The 17820-nt window shown below is 48.3% G+C and overlaps 1 protein-coding gene across 1 annotated transcript; it reads right to left on the bottom strand.

The window, feature by feature from the left end:
* Positions 1-1884: 1884 nt before the first annotated feature.
* POU2AF2 (POU class 2 homeobox associating factor 2) lies at positions 1885-12954 on the bottom strand. Its single transcript, XM_068171944.1, has 5 exons — positions 12945-12954; positions 8181-8341; positions 4514-4556; positions 3560-3858; positions 1885-2283 (listed from the first exon to the last, which is right to left on the bottom strand). The coding sequence occupies exons 1-5, from the start codon at positions 12952-12954 to the stop codon at positions 1885-1887; spliced, it is 912 nt and encodes a 303-aa protein (XP_068028045.1).
* Between the last annotated feature and the right edge of the window lie 4866 nt (positions 12955-17820).

Here is a 17820-nt window from a genome sequence, read left to right as displayed (position 1 = left end):
TGGGGGAACAGCCCTGGCTGGCCAGGGGCCACCCCTGGAGGCTCCACAGCTGCCACTCGTGGGAGTGGAAGGTGCTGGGAAGGCTTCAAATGCCCCAGGGTTTGCGGAGAAAGGGCAAGGAGGGATTGAATTCCCTGGGGCTGCAATGCTCCAGGGTCTCCTGCTGCTGCTGCTCTGGGTGCCAGGCTTGGGGGCGAGCTGGGGAAAAGGGGGCGACCTCCTCCGCGGGGCAGCGCAGCCGGGAGGTGCTGCTCCGGGAGGGCTCCACGCGGAGTTCGTGTGAGCAGAGCTACCTCTAGTGGCCACGGGCCCCGCAGGGTCCGCGGGGCTGGCCACCGGCCCCGCTGCCACTGCCAGCCCACCTGGATGCCCCCGGGGCTGGCCACCGGCCCCGCTGGCACTGCCAGCCCACCTGGATACCCCCAGAGCTGGCTACTGCTCCCGCTGCCACTGCCAGCCCACCTGGATACCCCCAGAACTGGCCACCGGCCCCGCTGCCACTGCCAGCCCACCTGGATACCCCCAGAGCTGTCTACTGCTCCCGCTGGCACTGCCAGCCCACCTGGATGCCCCCGGGGCTGGCCACCGGCCCCGCTGCCACTGCCAGCCCACCTGGATGCCCCCGGGGCTGGCTGCCGCTCCCGTTGGCACTGCCAGCCCGCCTGGATACCCCCAGAGCTGGCCACCGGCCCCGCTGGCACTGCCAGCCCACCTGGATGCCCCCAGAACTGGCTACCGGCCCCGCTGCCACTGCCAGCCCGCCTGGATGCCCCCGGGGCTGGCCACCGGCCCCGCTGGCACTGCCAGCCCACCTGGATGCCCCCGGGGCTGGCTACTGCTCCCGCTCCTACTGCCAGCCCACCTGGATGCCCCCAGAGCTGGCCACCGGCCCCGCTGGCACTGCCAGCCCACCTGGATGCCCCCGGGGCTGGCTACCGGCCCCGCTGGCACTGCCAGCCCACCTGGGTGCCCCCAGAGCTGGCTACCGCTCCCGCTCCCACTGCCAGCCCACCTGGATGCCCCCAGAGCTGGCTACCGCTCCCGTTGGCACTGCCAGCCCACCTGGATGCCCCCGGGGCTGGCTACCGCTCCCGTTGGCACTGCCAGCCCACCTGGATGCCCCCGGGGCTGGCTACCGGCCCCGCTGGCACTGCCAGCCCACCTGGATACCCCCGGGGCTGGCTACCGGCCCCGCTGGCACTGCCAGCCCACCTGGATGCCCCCGGGGCTGGCTACCGCTCCCGTTGGCACTGCCAGCCCGCCTGGATGCCCCCAGAGCTGGCCACCGGCCCCGCTGCCACTGCCAGCCCACCTGGATGCCCCCAGAGCTGGCCACCGGCCCCGCTGGCACTGCCAGCCCGCCTGGATACCCCCGGGGCTGGCTACCGGCCCCGCTGGCACTGCCAGCCCACCTGGATGCCCCCGGGGCTGGCTACCGGCCCCGCTGGCACTGCCAGCCCACCTGCATGCCCCGGAGCAGCCCACCAGGTGGGTGTGGATCTGGTGTGGGCTCATTCAGGGTAAAAGGGGTGTCGGGGAGGGGGCTCTGCAGGTGGCAGGGGTCAGCAGGCAGGGCAGTGCCCACACCCTACAGAGCCTCCAAAGCACTAAGGCTGGCAAAGCCCTCTGAGGAGGGATCTTTGTTGGCAGGAAAAACCCGCGGAGCACAGAGGTTTTTCAGGCTGAGTGTTTTACTTGTGGGGCTGGGAGAAATTCCTTTCTCGAGGCACTGGAAGGCACCACCCCGAGCTGCATGTGGTGTGCCCAATGATTGTATTTCTAACCGGAGCATAAAGCATCACCTCTGAAGGAGCAGTTTTCGGAAGGAGCGTAAAATTTGCTTTATAATGGTCTGGTTTTCTTTCCTCCAGCTCTTCTCTCTCCTCAGTAAGTTCTCCTGCCTTCGTAAGTCCCCCAGAGGGCACTTCCATCCTCTTTAGCCCAGGCAGAGTGCTCGGGAAGGTGTGGTGGCTCCGAGGGCTGCTCGGGGCACGGGTGGCTCATCCTGGAGGGCTCGTTGGCCACGGCCACGAACGGGGACAAGCTGTAGGGCGAGGTGGCGGCGTAGCTGGGGGAGTAGTGGGCATCTTCAAGGGGGTGCAGAGGGTAGGGCTGGGCTCCAGGGAGGGCTGGGGTCCAACCTGAGCCTCGGAACGGGGAAGCAGCTCCGGGTTCGGGCAGGGAGAGGCAGCTGGAGCTGGCAGGGAGCGCCTGCAGGGGCTCTGGGCATGCACTGTCCAGCTGGCTGAGGCTCTCGGGTGAGGTCTGCTCCCAGGGCTCTCTCTGCAGGGAAACAGGGAGAGAAGGCAAGGAAAACGCTTAGGAACAAAAGCCTGTCCTGGAGGTAATGGAATTTCTATCCCTGGGAATGCCCAAAGGGTTTCTGTGGCTCTGGAGAAGTGTTTGGTGGTTGAGCTGTGAAAGGAAACGTCCGTCCTGTCAGCAGGGCCTGGAGCAGGGTCCCAGTAGGACTGAGCAGCCCTGATCCTGCAGTGTCGGAGCCCAGGACATCCCTCTGGCTGCCCTGGCTGGCTCCAGACCCCAGCAGGGGCTCGGGGACCTTGGCACGAAGTCAACACCACCTGTGGCTTCCATTTTAGCCCATGGGAAAAACTGCCAACTTTGTGTAGGAACTACAAACCACGAGGGTTTGAGTGGTGTGGTAGTTGAGTTAACACAGGGTGGAAAAGTAGAATTTTGGGGTTTTTAGAATGGGGTTCAGGGGTACAAGGTGGAGGGATTTGGGCGTGTCCTGGCCTCCTTCTCCTTCTCCTTGTCCTCCATGTCTTGCTGTGATGGTGACACTTTTCTGTTGGTTTAAGGTGCAGACACACTGTCCAACAGAAATGACAGATATTGGCACGTTATTGTAACCATGGCACACGGAGTTTTTGGTATAAAATGTGAACACCGCCCTGAGGGCAGACAGAATGCCATGGCCGACCTGCTGGACAGAGCTCAGCAGGGCAGAGAGAGAATGTTCTGGATAAGGGAAAAGAAACAACCTGGAGAACTCGATCCTACGCATTTCAGACTCCTTCTTTGGCTGCTCGGGCTGGGAGAACAAGGGCTTTTACACTCTTAGGGTCAGCCCAGCATCAAACCCCCGAGACTGCAGGATCCAGGGGCTCAGTGCTGGGGCTGGCTCCTGGGAAGTGGCAGGGGCAGGGAGCCTGGAGTCACCAAGGGCTGCTTCTAGAAACTCAGGGAGGGAGGGTTTCATAAAATCATAGAATCACGGAGTTATCCTGAGCTGGAAGGGACCCACCAGGATCATCAAATCCTGCTCCTGGCCCTGCCCAGGACACCCCGGCAGTCCCACCCTGTGCCTGGGAGCAGTGTCCCGTTCAGAGCAGAATGGGATGTCTCCAGGCATGTCTCCAACAGGAACAGGGGACAATTAGGAACCAAAGAGAAAAACCTTCCCCACAGAGCCCTGCCCCACCTGCCACGGCTGCTCCTGTAACAGCCACAGCCTTCCCCCACGAGTCCCCCTGACCGAACCCCGCATTTAAAGGGGGTGACCTCGCCCGGGGGACAGAACCACCGAGGCACTCACGAGCAGGAAGTGCCCCGTGTCGTTGGGGAAGGATGGCAGGAGAGGGGGCACGGCCGGAGCGCTGAAGAAGGAGCTGGTGGCAGCTGGGAGAGGAGGAGCACGGTGATCCCCGAACTGCTCGCTGAGATAGGGCTCCAGGAGGGCTGGGTAGCCCTGGGGGGCAGAGGAGTCGCAGGAGAAGGGCTTGGAGCCCAGAGGGGAGGGGTAGACATCGCTGACAAACTGCTTGGTGCTGTGGAAATCCAGCTCGGCCGGGAAGGATCTGCGGCCGCCGTAGTAACCAGCCGTGGTGGGAGAGCCTGGGGGGGCAGAAAGAAGGGTGGGGAAGGGTAAAGAAAATCCAACAGCTGCCACAGGATGATGGAGACCTCTGTGGGTGCAAAGCAGAGCCCTTTTCTCTCCAGCATCACCCAGGAACCCACCCTGCCTTGACACAGGTGTTCCTTGTTCCACCTTTTGGTTCCATCTGGTGACCTCCATCTGCAGCAAACCAAAAGTGCTGGGGAAGCTTTAGATGGGAGGCCAGGGAGATGGAGGTCAGCTCAGCCAGGCTGTGCTTCTTCCTTGCTCTGCTACAGCCCCTGGGGAGGAGGTTCCAGCCTCACTCCGCTTTCCCTGCCCGAGAGCTCAAGGGATAAAACAGATCAGCTCCTGATTTTGTGCTTTGTCTCTCCAGCTCCAGAGAAAACGGGAAAACACAGGAGGAAAAGGAGGGGTTCTCTATGGCTCCTCTGCTAAAAGAGGTGGGAACTGCTTTAATTACTCTCTTTGAGGGTCTTATACAAGATTATTGCTGTTCTTTTTTTGATTTTTCTAATTACTTTCCTCCTGGGCTCGCTCTGAGGGGTGGCCCCGCTCCAGGGCTTGTTTCACATCCTCTGGAGGAGAACAGAAGGGCTCTGCCCACCCTCCCACCTGCATGGAAGGTGTTCAGCAGTGGAGGGAAAACCTCACCTGGCATTTGGCCAAAGGGTGACTGTGCTGTGCTGGTGCTGCCCTGCAAAAGATAAAAGAGATGTTTGAAAACATGACTTTTCAAAGCAAGGCAGCTCTCTGAGTGGATTCACACGCATTATTTGAGCCTGGGGGCTGTGAAGGGTTTAACTCCATGATTTCCTCACAGGGATAGGCTAAGCACACATTGTGAAGGTCTTGTGCAGAGCTGCTAAGAGGAGGAGTATCAAGATAACTGGCTTCTTCCTCCTGTCCCACAGGCTCCCTCAAAGCAGGCAGAATGCTGAGGAGTCCTTTGGGTGTTGGCATAAACCAGGCAAGGTGAGATCTGAGCCCCTGAGTGGCCAAAGTGGGCAGATTCCAGCCCATGTTCCAGCTCAGCTGTGCTGGGCCTGCTGCCCCAGGGCTGCTTTACCTGGCCCTGCCTGGCAGCACAAGCAGGCTGGGTGGAGAGAGAGCTCCTAGATCCTATTTGGGTCCTACAGCAACGGTTATGATAACAATAATAATGATATTCTTAATCATCATCCTCTCCTCTTGGTCTCCAGGTAAAGGAGAATTACCCCTGGAGTGACCCTGGTGCTCCCAGTGCCTAACTCCTTCCAAAGCACCCTGGCAAAGGCACCTGCTCCTCTGGGATCCCACTGAGCTCTGGTTTTGGGAGCTCCAAGCCCAGAGCAGGAGTAGAGAGCCCCCAGCAGCACTGCTGTCTCTGCTGTCCCCTGGCCAGTGCTGGTGGCACGCTCTGTCCAGTTTGCATAGTGCAAACAGGAGGTTCCTGCCATAGCAGGCAACCAAATTTAGAGGTTTAGATTTGAATTAAATTTGCCAGCCCTGAGGACTTCCTTCTACTGCCGAGGGAAGGTTTGCAGCTGCTCCCTGCTCCTCCATGGAAATGAGCTCTGAGCCTGCACAGCCTGCAGAGGTGGCAGGAGGTGGCAGGAAGGAGCCCCTGGGCTTGGGGACAGAGGAGTGTTCTTGTCACACGGGCAGGGCTTGCACCTGTCCCCAGCTGAAGCCATCACATGCAAATCCAGGTCCTCTCCCAGCATCCAGGTCACTTTCAGAGGAAAAAGCCAAGCTGGCAGGCTCAGGCAGCACAGATGCTGCCCAGAGGACAAGGGGCTGCAGGGATGGGAGCTGGGATGCTCTGCCCAGGTCCCTGGGCATGGCTGGCAGCCTCCAGCAGGGATCATTTCCAATTTCCAGAGCATTTAATCTTTGATCCTGCCTGCTCAACAGCCACTGGAACTGCCTGGCTGTGTGTACACACCTGTGGTGGAGAGTCCCAGAGGTGCCAGGAGCTACCAGGGCTTTACCTGCCTGAATTCAATGCAGGAGCCTCTGCTGCAGCCCATCCTTGGCCCCATCAGAGCAGAGCCCTGCGTTTCATTCCCCTCCTTGCTCCTTATTGGCCTTAACTGAGACCCATTAGTTAATTTCCTCCCGGCACTGCTTCCTTTCTCTGCCATGGGAATGGGGAGCCTGGATCTCCTGCAGGTCTGCTCAGCCTCCCTGGGGCCCAGAGCGTGTCCAGCTGTTGATAAGCTGAGCTCAGCCTGCCCTGCCCATGGCCAGGCTCAGATCCTGCCTGGGGCTTCTCCAGAGAGCTCTGCTGCCTCCTATCTCGCCTACAAATCTGCCTAAATTGAAGGACCCAGCTCCAAATAATGACCTGGCCCTGCCCTGTGGCGATGCTTTGGCTTCAGGGCATCACCTCTCTGGACCCAGTCTGCAGTGGAGCAGCTGAAGGAATAAAAATTGTCCAAAAAGCAAAGCTGAGCCTTGGCAGGACAGGGCAGTGCTGACTGTGTGTCCCTGCTCCGGGGGTGCTGCTGGGCACTCAGCAATGAATCCTCTTTGAACCACAGCACTGCGCTGCTTCACCTGTGCAGGTACCCACTTCCACACCTCAGAGAGGACAGGAATCCTTTCACCCTGAGGAGGACAACTGCAGGTCCACAGCTATGCAAAGGAAAAGCCAGAGCCTCCCTGGAGCCCTGCAGGTGGTGCGGAGCCCTGATTTTGTGTGGGTTTCCTCACAGCACACCCTGATTTCCATCACTCGGTGTGTGCGGGGCCTGGCTGCCAGGAAATTGTTGAAACCTCATCCCAAAGCTCTGCTCTGCTGAGCCCTGACCTTCCCAGCTCAGCACAGCCTCCTGCCAAGGCCTCTCACCAACAACAGCCGAGGGATGGTTTATTTCTGGAGCAAAGATCACCCTCCAACAAAAGATGCAGCTGAATTACCCTGCATCACCAACAGCCAGAGGGCTGCTCAGTTATCTGCCCCCGGCTTTGATTCTGGGCTGTATTCTGCCAGACAAACAGAGCTGCACTTCCAGCTGCTCTTTTCATGATACGTCCGAGCAAATACGGATGTTTGCCCTGCACAATAATTTTTTGTCTCTCGCAGGGAATGAGCAGCGGGGCTGGTTTTGCATCAGACAGACACACTCAGCCGCTGGGCTCTGGAGCACAAAGCCAAGGGCAATAAAGCAAGGAGGATTTCACAGTTCCAGGCCGTTTCCATTGTGGCTGTTGAAGCTGCCGCCTCCAGAGAGGCAGCAGGTCAATGGTGATATCACCAACAGGAGCCGTTGTCTCAGCTGCTCCCCAGGAACTCCTCCCAAATATCTGCCTGCTGGGAGTGTGTCCTCCCCAGTGACTCTCCATGGCTCAGGGGGCTTCTGCCTCCCTGCAGCAGCTGAAGCCTGTGGGGATGGATCTGTGGCTGGATTTTGCTGTGTTTGGTGATGCCCAGTCCTGGTTTGTTTTGGTTTTTTTTTTATCCCTGCTTCTTTTGTTGCACAGAGTTAATGGAGCTGCAAGTCACAGCAAGTAAGTCCCTGTGAGGCCTCTTCAGCATTAAAAAAAAAAGCCAGAGGCGAATGACTTTTGGGGAAAAAAGCATCAGAACTCCCAATGTGTGTGTTCTGCTGCCAGTGACCCGGGGCTCTGCTCCCTCGCTCTCCTTGCAGGACACAGCTCCTGCTCCCCCTCCTCTGCCAGTGGCCCAGGGCTCCCAGCCAGCTGCAAGTGAGGAGCTGCTGCCCAGCAAAGGTGAGTCCCAGGAGCACCAGGGAAGGGCTCCTCGTGCCACTGGATGCCACCACGTCCTGGCATCACAATGTTGTGTCCCCTTCTGGGGACAGCCTCGCTTTCTGGCTGCCAGCTGAGAATAAAAACAACAATGTAGTGCAGTAGGATTTGGGTTTCCTGTTGCCATAGAAGCACTTGAAGAGGAAATCATCTCTTCCAGGCTGATGCTTGGCCTCTTTCCAGCCCATCACATCCCTGCAGCTCCCCTGGCACTCCGAGAGGAGCTGGAAGGAGCTCAGCATTCGGGGAAGAACAGATATTTTCGGGGCACTGACTTGTCCAGGTGTAGCTGGTGGAAAAGGAAGTTGACTCGGGAAGGTGTCACACGTAGGATGTGAAAGGAAAGAGGAATTTAACATCACTGCCACGCTTGGAAAAGGAGGGGGGGAAAGGGCATTTAAGGTTGACAGACATAAAAATCAAGGAGTCATCAGTGATGTTTTGGGGCAGGCGTTATAGGAATTACACTAACTCCGGCAGTGCCCCAGACTCTCTGTGAAGCACAGGGTGGGATGAGGGGATTTGATGGGGTTAAAAAAGGAGTACAGGACGGGACGGGACTCACGCTGAAGCGGGAGCCGCTGCTCTGCCGGGATCGCTTTTCAGCCAGGAGATCCTTGACCGTGTGCTTCACTCGCACTCCTTGGTACACCCGTTTGCCAAAATCTGCAGGGGCTGAGGCAAGGCAGAGCTCAGGGAAAGCACAGAGCAGCTGGGAGAAGCAATCTGTGCATCGGGTTGGGACGGGGAAAAAGAGATCCGCACTGATGAGAGCCACAAATAGGGAAATATTTGTAACCTAGACATATATCTGTTTCTAGATATAGAAATTATTCGATATATGTATCATATATTCCCATATACAGCAATAGAGAGAGAGAAAATTTATTTTAAATATAAGTATATATTAATAATAACAAATATTAGATGTTAATAATAGACTGTTATGTGAAATAAATATATTAAAGTTATGTTAAATGTATTAACTATACTAAAATATAGTAAATATATTTTACATACTTTATATAGGAAAGATAGAAATTCTATTTAAAATGTATATAAAATGTATATAAAATTATAAATTATTATATATAAATATATAATATAAAATATATTATAAAAATATATTTTATATTATTGTATATTATTATTATATAATATATATAAAATATATTTTATATATAAAATATGTAAAATATATTTTATATAGAAAGATATAGAAATATCTAGAAATATAACTATTTCTAGATATAGAAATTATTCCATATGTGTATCATATATTCCCATATACAGCAATAGAGAGAGAGAAAATTTATTTTAAATATAAGTATATATTAATAATAATATTAACAAATATTAGATGTTAATATTAATAGACTGTTATGTGAAATAAATATATTAAAGTTATGTTAAATGTATTAACTATACTAAAATATAGTAAATATATTTTACATATTTTATATAGAAAATATAGAAATTATATTTTAAATGTATGTCAAATGTATATAAAATTATAAATTATATATATATTATAAATATATTATATAGAAATATATACAATACTATACTATTATTATATAATAGTATATATAAAATATATTTTATATATAAAATATGTAAAATATATTTTATATAGAAACATATAGAAAGATATAGAAATATAACTATTTCTAGATATAGAAATTATTCCATATATGTGTCATATATTCCCATATATAGAAATATTTAGAGAGAAAATATTGACATTTTATTTTAAATATAAATATATATTAATAATATTAATATTAACAAATATTAGATGTTAATATTAATAGACTGTTATGTGAAATATATTAAGTATATTCAAGTTATGCTAAATATATTAACTATACTAAAATATATTTTATACATTTTATATATTTTGTATATATAATTATATTTAAAATGTATATAAAATACATCTAAAATGATAAATTATTATTGTATATAAATAGGTAACATAGAAATATACTATTATATAATATTATATAATTATTGTTATATGATATTATATAATATATTATTGTATAATAATTATTATTAATATTTTATTGTATAATTATATAATGTATTATTGTATAATATTACAATATGTAGAATATATTTCTACATAAATGTAGAATATAAATATGTAGAATATAAATAAATATGTAGAATATGTTTTATGTAGAAAAGATGTAAAATATATTTTATATAGAAATATATAGAAATATTTCAATGTAGGAAGCCATCCCTTAGGAGCCCACCAGTGTCCTGCCCTTCCCATGCACATCCCTCTCTGCCTGCTGCTTTCGGGCTTGTGTCCTTGCGAAGCGAAGCCCCCCCGTCCCCTTTGCTTCAGCAGAAGTTTATGAAGCCACATTTCAGCAGAGGGGCCGTGGCTCAGCCCCTGTGGAGCTGCTGCCCCCCAGCCCAGCTCTGATCCCTTGGCCATGCCCTGGCTGCGTGGAGTGGCTCCCCTGAGCCTCCAGAGGAGAAAGGAGCTGCCTGCTCAGCCTGGCTTGTGTCCACAGCAGCTGCTGGGGGCTCCGCTGCCCTCCAGGCTGTTGGGAGGGCACAAAGGGTCCCTGCCCTGGCACCTGGAGGGTCTGGCCCTGGATTTTTGCCCAGCCTAAAGCAGCTCTGGGTGGCTTTGGCACAAGGCATCTGCGCTCTCCCCATGCCTGGACTGAATGTTGGGGTTTGCATGCTGTGCACAGAGGTTGTTGTGGTGAGGCAGGCACATTCTTCTCTCGGGACTTTTTCATAGAGGAGCACAGAGAGAAGAAAGAGAAAACAATTTCTATTTCTGCTCCTTGTTTTTCCCATGTGGAATGTGTTTGGAGAATTGTTTACCTGGGGTGATTGCTTGGTTGGATTCTGGTGAGGATTGTTTGAGCCTGATGGCAAATCAAATCTACTTTTGCCTGGACTCTTGAGAGGGGGTCACGAGTTGTGAGGAGTTAGATATGGGAGTTAGAACAAGTAGGTTTGTAGTTTTAGTATCTCCTTTAAATAGCGTATTAATGTTTTATAGCATAGTTCTAATAAAGAAATCATTCAGCTTCTGAGCTGGAGTCACACATCAGCATTTCCTCCCGGGTTCACCTGCATTTACAATAGCTGTGGTATTCACCTGCCCTCTGCACAGAGACAGACAGGATTTTTCCTGAGAGAAGCTGAGAAAAGAAATGATCAAAACAATCCTGATCTCCTTTGTTGTTCCTGTGTTTGTGCCCGTGTGGAATGTGGCTTGGAGATCGTTTACCCAAGGTAAAAATTCTCTGCAGAGAGTCCCGAGTGCTCTACTGATAGTTCTTGTTAGTGTAATATAGTTATCGCACAGTTTAATACAGTATATAATATTAATACTATAATTAATATCATATTAATGCTATAATATATATAGTGTATACGCTAATATACTAATAATATTAATATTATATTAATATAGTGTAACACAGTTTAATAAAGTAATTAATTAGCCTACATACTAGTACTATAGCCTGTATATTAGTACTATATACTAAGATATACTAATACACTAATAATATAATATTAATACTATATTAATATAGTAAAATACATTTTAATAAAGTGATTAATTAGCCCATATACTAGTACTATAGCCTATATATTAGTACTATATACTAAGATATACTAATACACTAATAATGTAATATTAATACTATAATGATATAGTGTAACACAGTTTAATAAAGTAATTAATTAGCCTACATACTAGTACTATAGCCTGTATATTAGTACTATATACTAAGATACACTAATACACTAATAATATAATATTAATACTGTATTAATATACTATAATACAGTTTAATAATGTAATTAATTAGCCTTCTGAAAATGATTTCAGAAGGCTAATTACTCTATTAAACTGTAAAATGAATATTAAATTTACTTTATTTAAAAAAAAACTTTATTAATAAGTTTTACTTTGATAAAAACTTACTTTGATAAAAATTTACTTTGATAAAAATTTGCTTTGATAAAAATTTGCTTTAATATAAAATTGCTTTATTAATAATAAAAATACTTTATTTAACTGGAGTCAGAGCACATCATCATTCCCGTGTCAGGGATCACAGCACCTGTGGGTCGAGGGACAGGGCAGGGACAGCTCTTTTATCCTGGCCTGAACACAGCTCGCACCTGTGGAGCCAGGGAGGCGTTTCCACGCCGGCTTCTGTTGAATTATCCCGGAAAAATCCTCCCTGACTTTGAAGCTGATCCCTTGGGAAACACAGAGGCACGCTCCTCCGAGGGAGAGCAAACTGCCAGCGCCCAGCTGATTTTTTTTGTCTCCAGGATTTATCTTTTGGCTCTTCTGCCCCGCAGGATGTGTCCCTTGGCTCCGTTCCTGGTGGCATTGTGGCCCCAGGTGCACACACACCCTGTGAGAAGGTTCCAACAACACAGTGCTGCCTTGGCCTTGCCCCAGATGGGTGTATTTTTAATTTTGAGGTCATAGCAGCTGCAAATTTGGGCAAGTGGAATTTCATTTTGGTGTTTGAGTGCTGACCAGAGAGCTTCAGCCAAGGCCAGGCACAAAGCAAACATAAAGCAAGGGACAGGTTCCCAAAAATGAGGTGAAGGTGAGAGTACAAAAAAAAAAAAAAAAAAAAAAAAAAAAAAAAAAAATACAACAAAAGTGGTCAGAAATGGCCATCAGCTCTCACAGGGAGAGGAATTCCAGCAGGACTGGTGCTCTGCAGGTTCTCCTGACACCTTTGCTGTGCTCTGAAGGCGTTAGAAAAGCACTTCCACATCTCTCTGCTGCTCTGGGCTCTCACTCACATCCTCACTTATTCCTCTGCCCAAATTGTTTTAATTCAGCACCACTCAGCCCTCTAACCCTGGTCTGAAGTTTCCACTCAACTGAACCTGTTGTTTCCAGTGGATTATCCAGAGGTATCTGATGCTGAGCTGCCAAAACTTCAGATAACTCTGCCACTGGCAGCACTGGAGAAGAAAATGCTCATTCAGGCCTGAGTTGATATCATTTCCAAGCAAATTGAATCCAATTTCACATCACTTTGATCTAACTTCCTTTTGAAAAAAAAAAAAAAAATATAATAAAGCATTGCACTGTGAGGGAATATAAATTCAGTCTGGAGAAGGCAGAATATGTTAATTGATAGTATTAAATTTTGGGGACATTTAAGATGTCACATGTCTATTCTAGACACATTTTTGTGTTTTGTTTTTTTTTTTTTTTCAATCGGAGCCCAGGGACAGCACAGTTTGTTCCTTCCCTGATATTGCCATGAAGGTGCCTCAGCTTGTGAAGATCTGAGCTGCTGGAACTCACCTGTTTCCATTGTTGGTGCTGCTGACGAGTCCCAGCTCCCGGATCCTGCAGGAATTTGGGGAAGATCTGTCCCTCATGAGCTTCCCAGAGCAGAGTGAAGCCTGTGCTCATAATTCCCTGGGAAAGTTCCAGCTGAGCCTGGCGGAAATGGGTTTTCTAGAATTTAGGGATGTCTCCAGCACCATACCTCGTTTGGGATTTGCTTAAATGCAAATCCCTGGATCTATGTTTCGCTCCACTTTGCATGGTCAGCGTGGGTCCTTCCCCAGGAGCCTCCTTCCTGTCTGAGCTGGCATTTCATGGGGGAAAACCAGAGGTTATGGACAGAAAAACCTCGGGGTGAAGTGAAAGCCTGGCAAGCCCTGCAGGGAGGAACCATTTCCTTCCAGCTGAGGAATCTGGCAGGGAGAACAAGCCTTGGGATGAGCATTTTCTCCTTGTGTGGGTGTGAGATCCCCACGAGGTGTTGGAGGCCTCCCTTGGGCAGGAATTCTGCCTTTCTGGGACCCCACAGGCTGCTCTGGGCTTTCCACACCTCCAGCTGTGCCTGGGAAGCCGGGGGGCTTTGCCTGGAGCCCGCAGGGAGGGACAAGATCCATGGGAGGGATGGGCAGGAGCATCCCTGGCTTTGGCTCCAGGGGAAAAAGGAAAAAGGAAAAGGGAAAAGGGAAAAGGGAAAAGGGAAAAGGGAAAAGGGAAAGGAAAGGAAAGGAAAGGAAAGGAAAGGAAAGGAAAGGAAAGGGGAAAGGGGAAAGGGGAAAGGGGAAAAGGGAAAGGGGAAAGGAAAGGGGAAAGGGGAAAGGAAAGGGGAAAGGGGAAAGGAAAGGGGAAAGGGGAAAGGAAAGGGGAAAGGAAAGGAAAGGAGAAGGGAAAGGAAAGGAAAGGAGAAGGGAAAGGAAAGGAAAGGAGAAGGGAAAGGAGAAGGAAAAGGAGAAGGGAAAGGAAAGGAAATGAGAAGGGAAAGGAAAGGAAATGAGAAGGGAAAGGAAAGGAGAAGGAAAAGGAAAGGAAAGGAGAAGGGAAAGGAAAAGAAAGGAGAAAGGAAAGGAAAGGAGAAGGGAAAGGAAAGGAAAGGAGAAAGGAAAGGAGAAGGAAAGGAAACAGAAAGGAAAGGTGAAAGGAAAGGGAAAGGTGAAAGGAAAGGTGAAAGGAAAGGAAAGGAAAGGTTAAAGGAAAAGGAAAGGTTAAAGGAAATTAAAGGGAAAGGTTAAATGAAAGGGAAAGGTGAAAGGAAAGAAAAGGTTAAAGGAAAGGGAAAGGATAAAGGGAAGGGAAAGGAATGGGAAAGGGAAGGAGCTCCTGACCCACACTTAAGGTTCTGGTGGCCACAACTGCCATGGCCACTCCTCTGTGGGCAGAAGACTTGGTTGTCCTTGGTTGTCCCTTTTGGGGCTACCTAAAAACAGAGGCCAGACAGAATTAGGGAAATAAAAAGCAGTTTTGTTTATTGAAGGGCCTTCAGGTACATTTAGAGCAGACAAAACCCTCCCAAAATGGAGAACTGGTCATGGGTTTCACACTTTTATAGGTTTGGTTCATTTGCATACTGGGGGTCAATCTGCCAATTACAGCTTCAGCTAATGAAGTCATTGACCCCAAGTTTGCTCCCCCAAGTCACTTTTGTTTCCATCTCTCAGGCCTGAGGCAGTGAGGTGTCCTTGACTGCCAGGCCTGGAGAGGAATTGTTGTGTCTGCCCCAAATGGGGAAGCAGCAGCTCACACTGTGTGTGGAGTTTGGAGTTCTGCACTAAAGAACTGCAGGTTACAAATTGATGGAAAATAGAAAATCCTAAGGCATCAATCCCAACCAAGGCATTAAAGCCTTTAAACCCTTTTTACCCACCGCAATCCTGCTTTGAGCCCTCCCCACCTCTGCTGTTTGCCTTTCCCTGCAGTGGGGCTGGCACAGAGGATCTCTGGTGCCCAGCAGGGTGGACTGGCTCCGTGCAGCATCGTCCCAGGGGCAGGAGCAGCCTGGCGCCGGGCTGCTGCTCCTAATTCAATCTCCCTCCCGCTGGAGTCTGCTGCCAGCTCGTGGGGCCGTTGGGAAAAACCCTGCCCTCCCTCCTGGGAGGCTCTGCCCAGCACCGGGATTCATTCTGTCGCTTGATGCAGCACACATTTAATGGGGCAAAAAGCAGGGATCCATCCCTGTTTATTTAAGGATGCAGCACACATTTTATGGGGCAAAAAGCAGGGATCCATCCCTGTTTATTTAAGGATGCAGCACACATTTAATGGGGCAAAAAGCAGGGATCCATCCCTGTTTATTAAAGGATGCAGCACATATTTTATGGGGCAAAAAGAAAGGGTTGATCCCATTTTATTTAAGGATGCAGCACACATTTAATGGGGCAAAAAGCAAGGGTTGATCCCATTTTATTACAGGATGCAGCACAAATTTTATGGGGCAAAAAGAAAGGGTTGATCCCATTTTATTTAAGGATGCAGCACACATTTAATGGGGCAAAAAGCAGGGATCCATCCCTGTTTATTAAAGGATGCAGCACATATTTTATGGGGCAAAAAGAAAGGGTTGATCCCATTTTATTTAAGGATGCAGCACACATTTTATGGGGCAAAAAGAAAGGGTCGATCCCTGTTTATTTAAGGCTGCAGCACACATTTTATGGGGCAAAAAGCAAGGATCCATCCCTGTTTATTTAAGGATGCAGCACACATTTTATGGGGCAAAAAGCAAGGATCCATCCCTGTTTACTTAAGGATGCAGCACACATTTTATGGGGCAAAAAGAAAGGGTCAGTCCCATTTTAGTAAAGAATGCAGGACACATTTAATGGGGCAAAAAGCAGGGATTCATCCCTGTTTATTTAAGGATGCAGGACACATTTTATGGGGCAAAAAGCAAGGATCCATCCCTGTTTATTTACGGATGCAGCACACATTTAATGGGGCAAAAAGCAGGGATTCATCCCTGTTTATTTAAGGATGCAGCACACATTTAATGGGGCAAAAAGCAAGGATCCATCCCTGTTTATTTAAGGATGCAGGACACATTTTATGGGGCAAAAAGAAAGGGTTGATCCCATTTTAGTAAAGAATGCAGGATACATTTAATGGGGCAAAAAGCAAGGATCCATCCCTGTTTACTTAATGATGCAGCACACATTTTATGGGGCAAAAAGCAGGGATCCATCCCTGTTTATTTAAGGCTGCAGCACACATTTTATGGGGCAAAAAGAAAGCATCCATCCCTGTTTATTTAAGGATGCAGCACACATTTTATGGGGCAAAAAGAAAGCATCCATCCCTGTTTATTTAAGGATGCAGCACACATTTTATGGGGCAAAAAGAAAGGGTTGATCCCATTTTATTTAAGGATGCAGCACACATTTAATGGGGCAAAAAGCAGGGATTCATCCCTGTTTATTTAAGGATGCAGGACACATTTAATGGGGCAAAAAGCAAGGATCCATCCCTGTTTATTTAAGGATGCAGGACACATTTTATGGGGCAAAAAGAAAGAGTCGATCCCTTTTTATTTAAGGCTGCAGCACACATTTTATGGGGCGAAAAGGAGGGATCCATCCCTGCTTATTTAAGGATGCAGGACACATTTTATGGGGCGAAAAGCAAGGATCCATCCATTGAAAACAGAGAGAGAACCAAAGCTCATCCAGGCTTCTTTGAGATGAAAACCTCTTACCTGGTGTTTTCTTTTCGAAAATCATCGCCCCCACATTTTCTGGGTACTTTGGTGGATTTGGGCACGTGTTTTGCATTCATATCAGGGCAGAGCTGGGGCTGTGGTGGGATTTGCAGGAGCTGTTGTGTCTTGGCACGACACACTCTGGGCACGTTCTGTACAACCCATTTCAAAAATGGGTTTCAACCCTTTCAAACCCTTTTAAAAGGGGTTTAAACCCTTTCAAACCCTTTTAAAGGGGGTTTCAATCCTTTCAAACCCTTTTAAAAGGGGTTTAAACCCTTTCAAACGCTTTTAGAAGGGGTTTAAACCCTTTCTAACCCATTTGAAAGGAGTTTAAACCCTTTCGAACCCTTTTAAAAGGAGTTTAAACCCTTTATAATCCTTTTTAAAAGGGGTTTAAACCCTTTCAAACCCTTTTAAAAGGGATTAAACCCTTTCTAACCCTTTTAAAAGGGGTTTCAACCCTTTCTAACCTTTTTAAAGGGGGTTTAAACCCTTTCAAACCCTTTTAAAAGGGGTTAAACCCTTTCTAACCCTTTTAAAAGAGGTTTAAACCCTTTCAAACCCTTTTTAGATTTAACCCTTTTAAAGGTTAAACCCTTTCTAACCCTTTTAGAAGGAGTTTTAACCCTTTCAAACCTATTATAAAGGGGGCTTCAACCCTTTCAAACACTTTTAAATGGGGTTTCAACCCTTTCAAACCCTTTTTAAAGGGGTTTAAACCATTTCAAACCCTTTTAAAAGGGGTTTCAACCCTTTCAAACCCTTTTTAAAGGGGTTTAAACCATTTCAAACCCTTTTTAAAGGGGTTTAAACCCTTTCTAACCCATTTAAAAGGAGTTTAAACCCTTTCAAACCCTTTTTAAAGGGGGTTTAAACCCTTTCAAACCCTTTTAAAAGGGGTTCAAACGCTTTCAAACCCTTTTTAAAGGGGCATTTACCTGTGCCAACGCAAACTTTGGGGGCTGTGCCTCTGCTCTGTGTAACAGAGAGCCCGGGGCAGCAGATGGGGCGGTCAGTGGGTATTTAATTCCACCTGATAAAGGAGCAGAGGGAATCTGTTGCTTTATCCCCCAGCAAAGAGCTGCAGAACTGGTGGGCTCTGTGTTTGCTGTTGGATAAACCAATCCAGGGGTGGATTTTCAGGGTGAGGACTTGTTTAAGCACGGAGCTGTTCCGGAAGCACCGAAAATTAACTTGGAGTCA

Source organism: Anomalospiza imberbis, chromosome 24 (assembly GCF_031753505.1).
Source record: "Anomalospiza imberbis isolate Cuckoo-Finch-1a 21T00152 chromosome 24, ASM3175350v1, whole genome shotgun sequence".
NCBI classification, from domain to species: domain Eukaryota; kingdom Metazoa; phylum Chordata; class Aves; order Passeriformes; family Viduidae; genus Anomalospiza; species Anomalospiza imberbis.
This window is presented reverse-complemented; position numbering and strand designations above follow the sequence as displayed.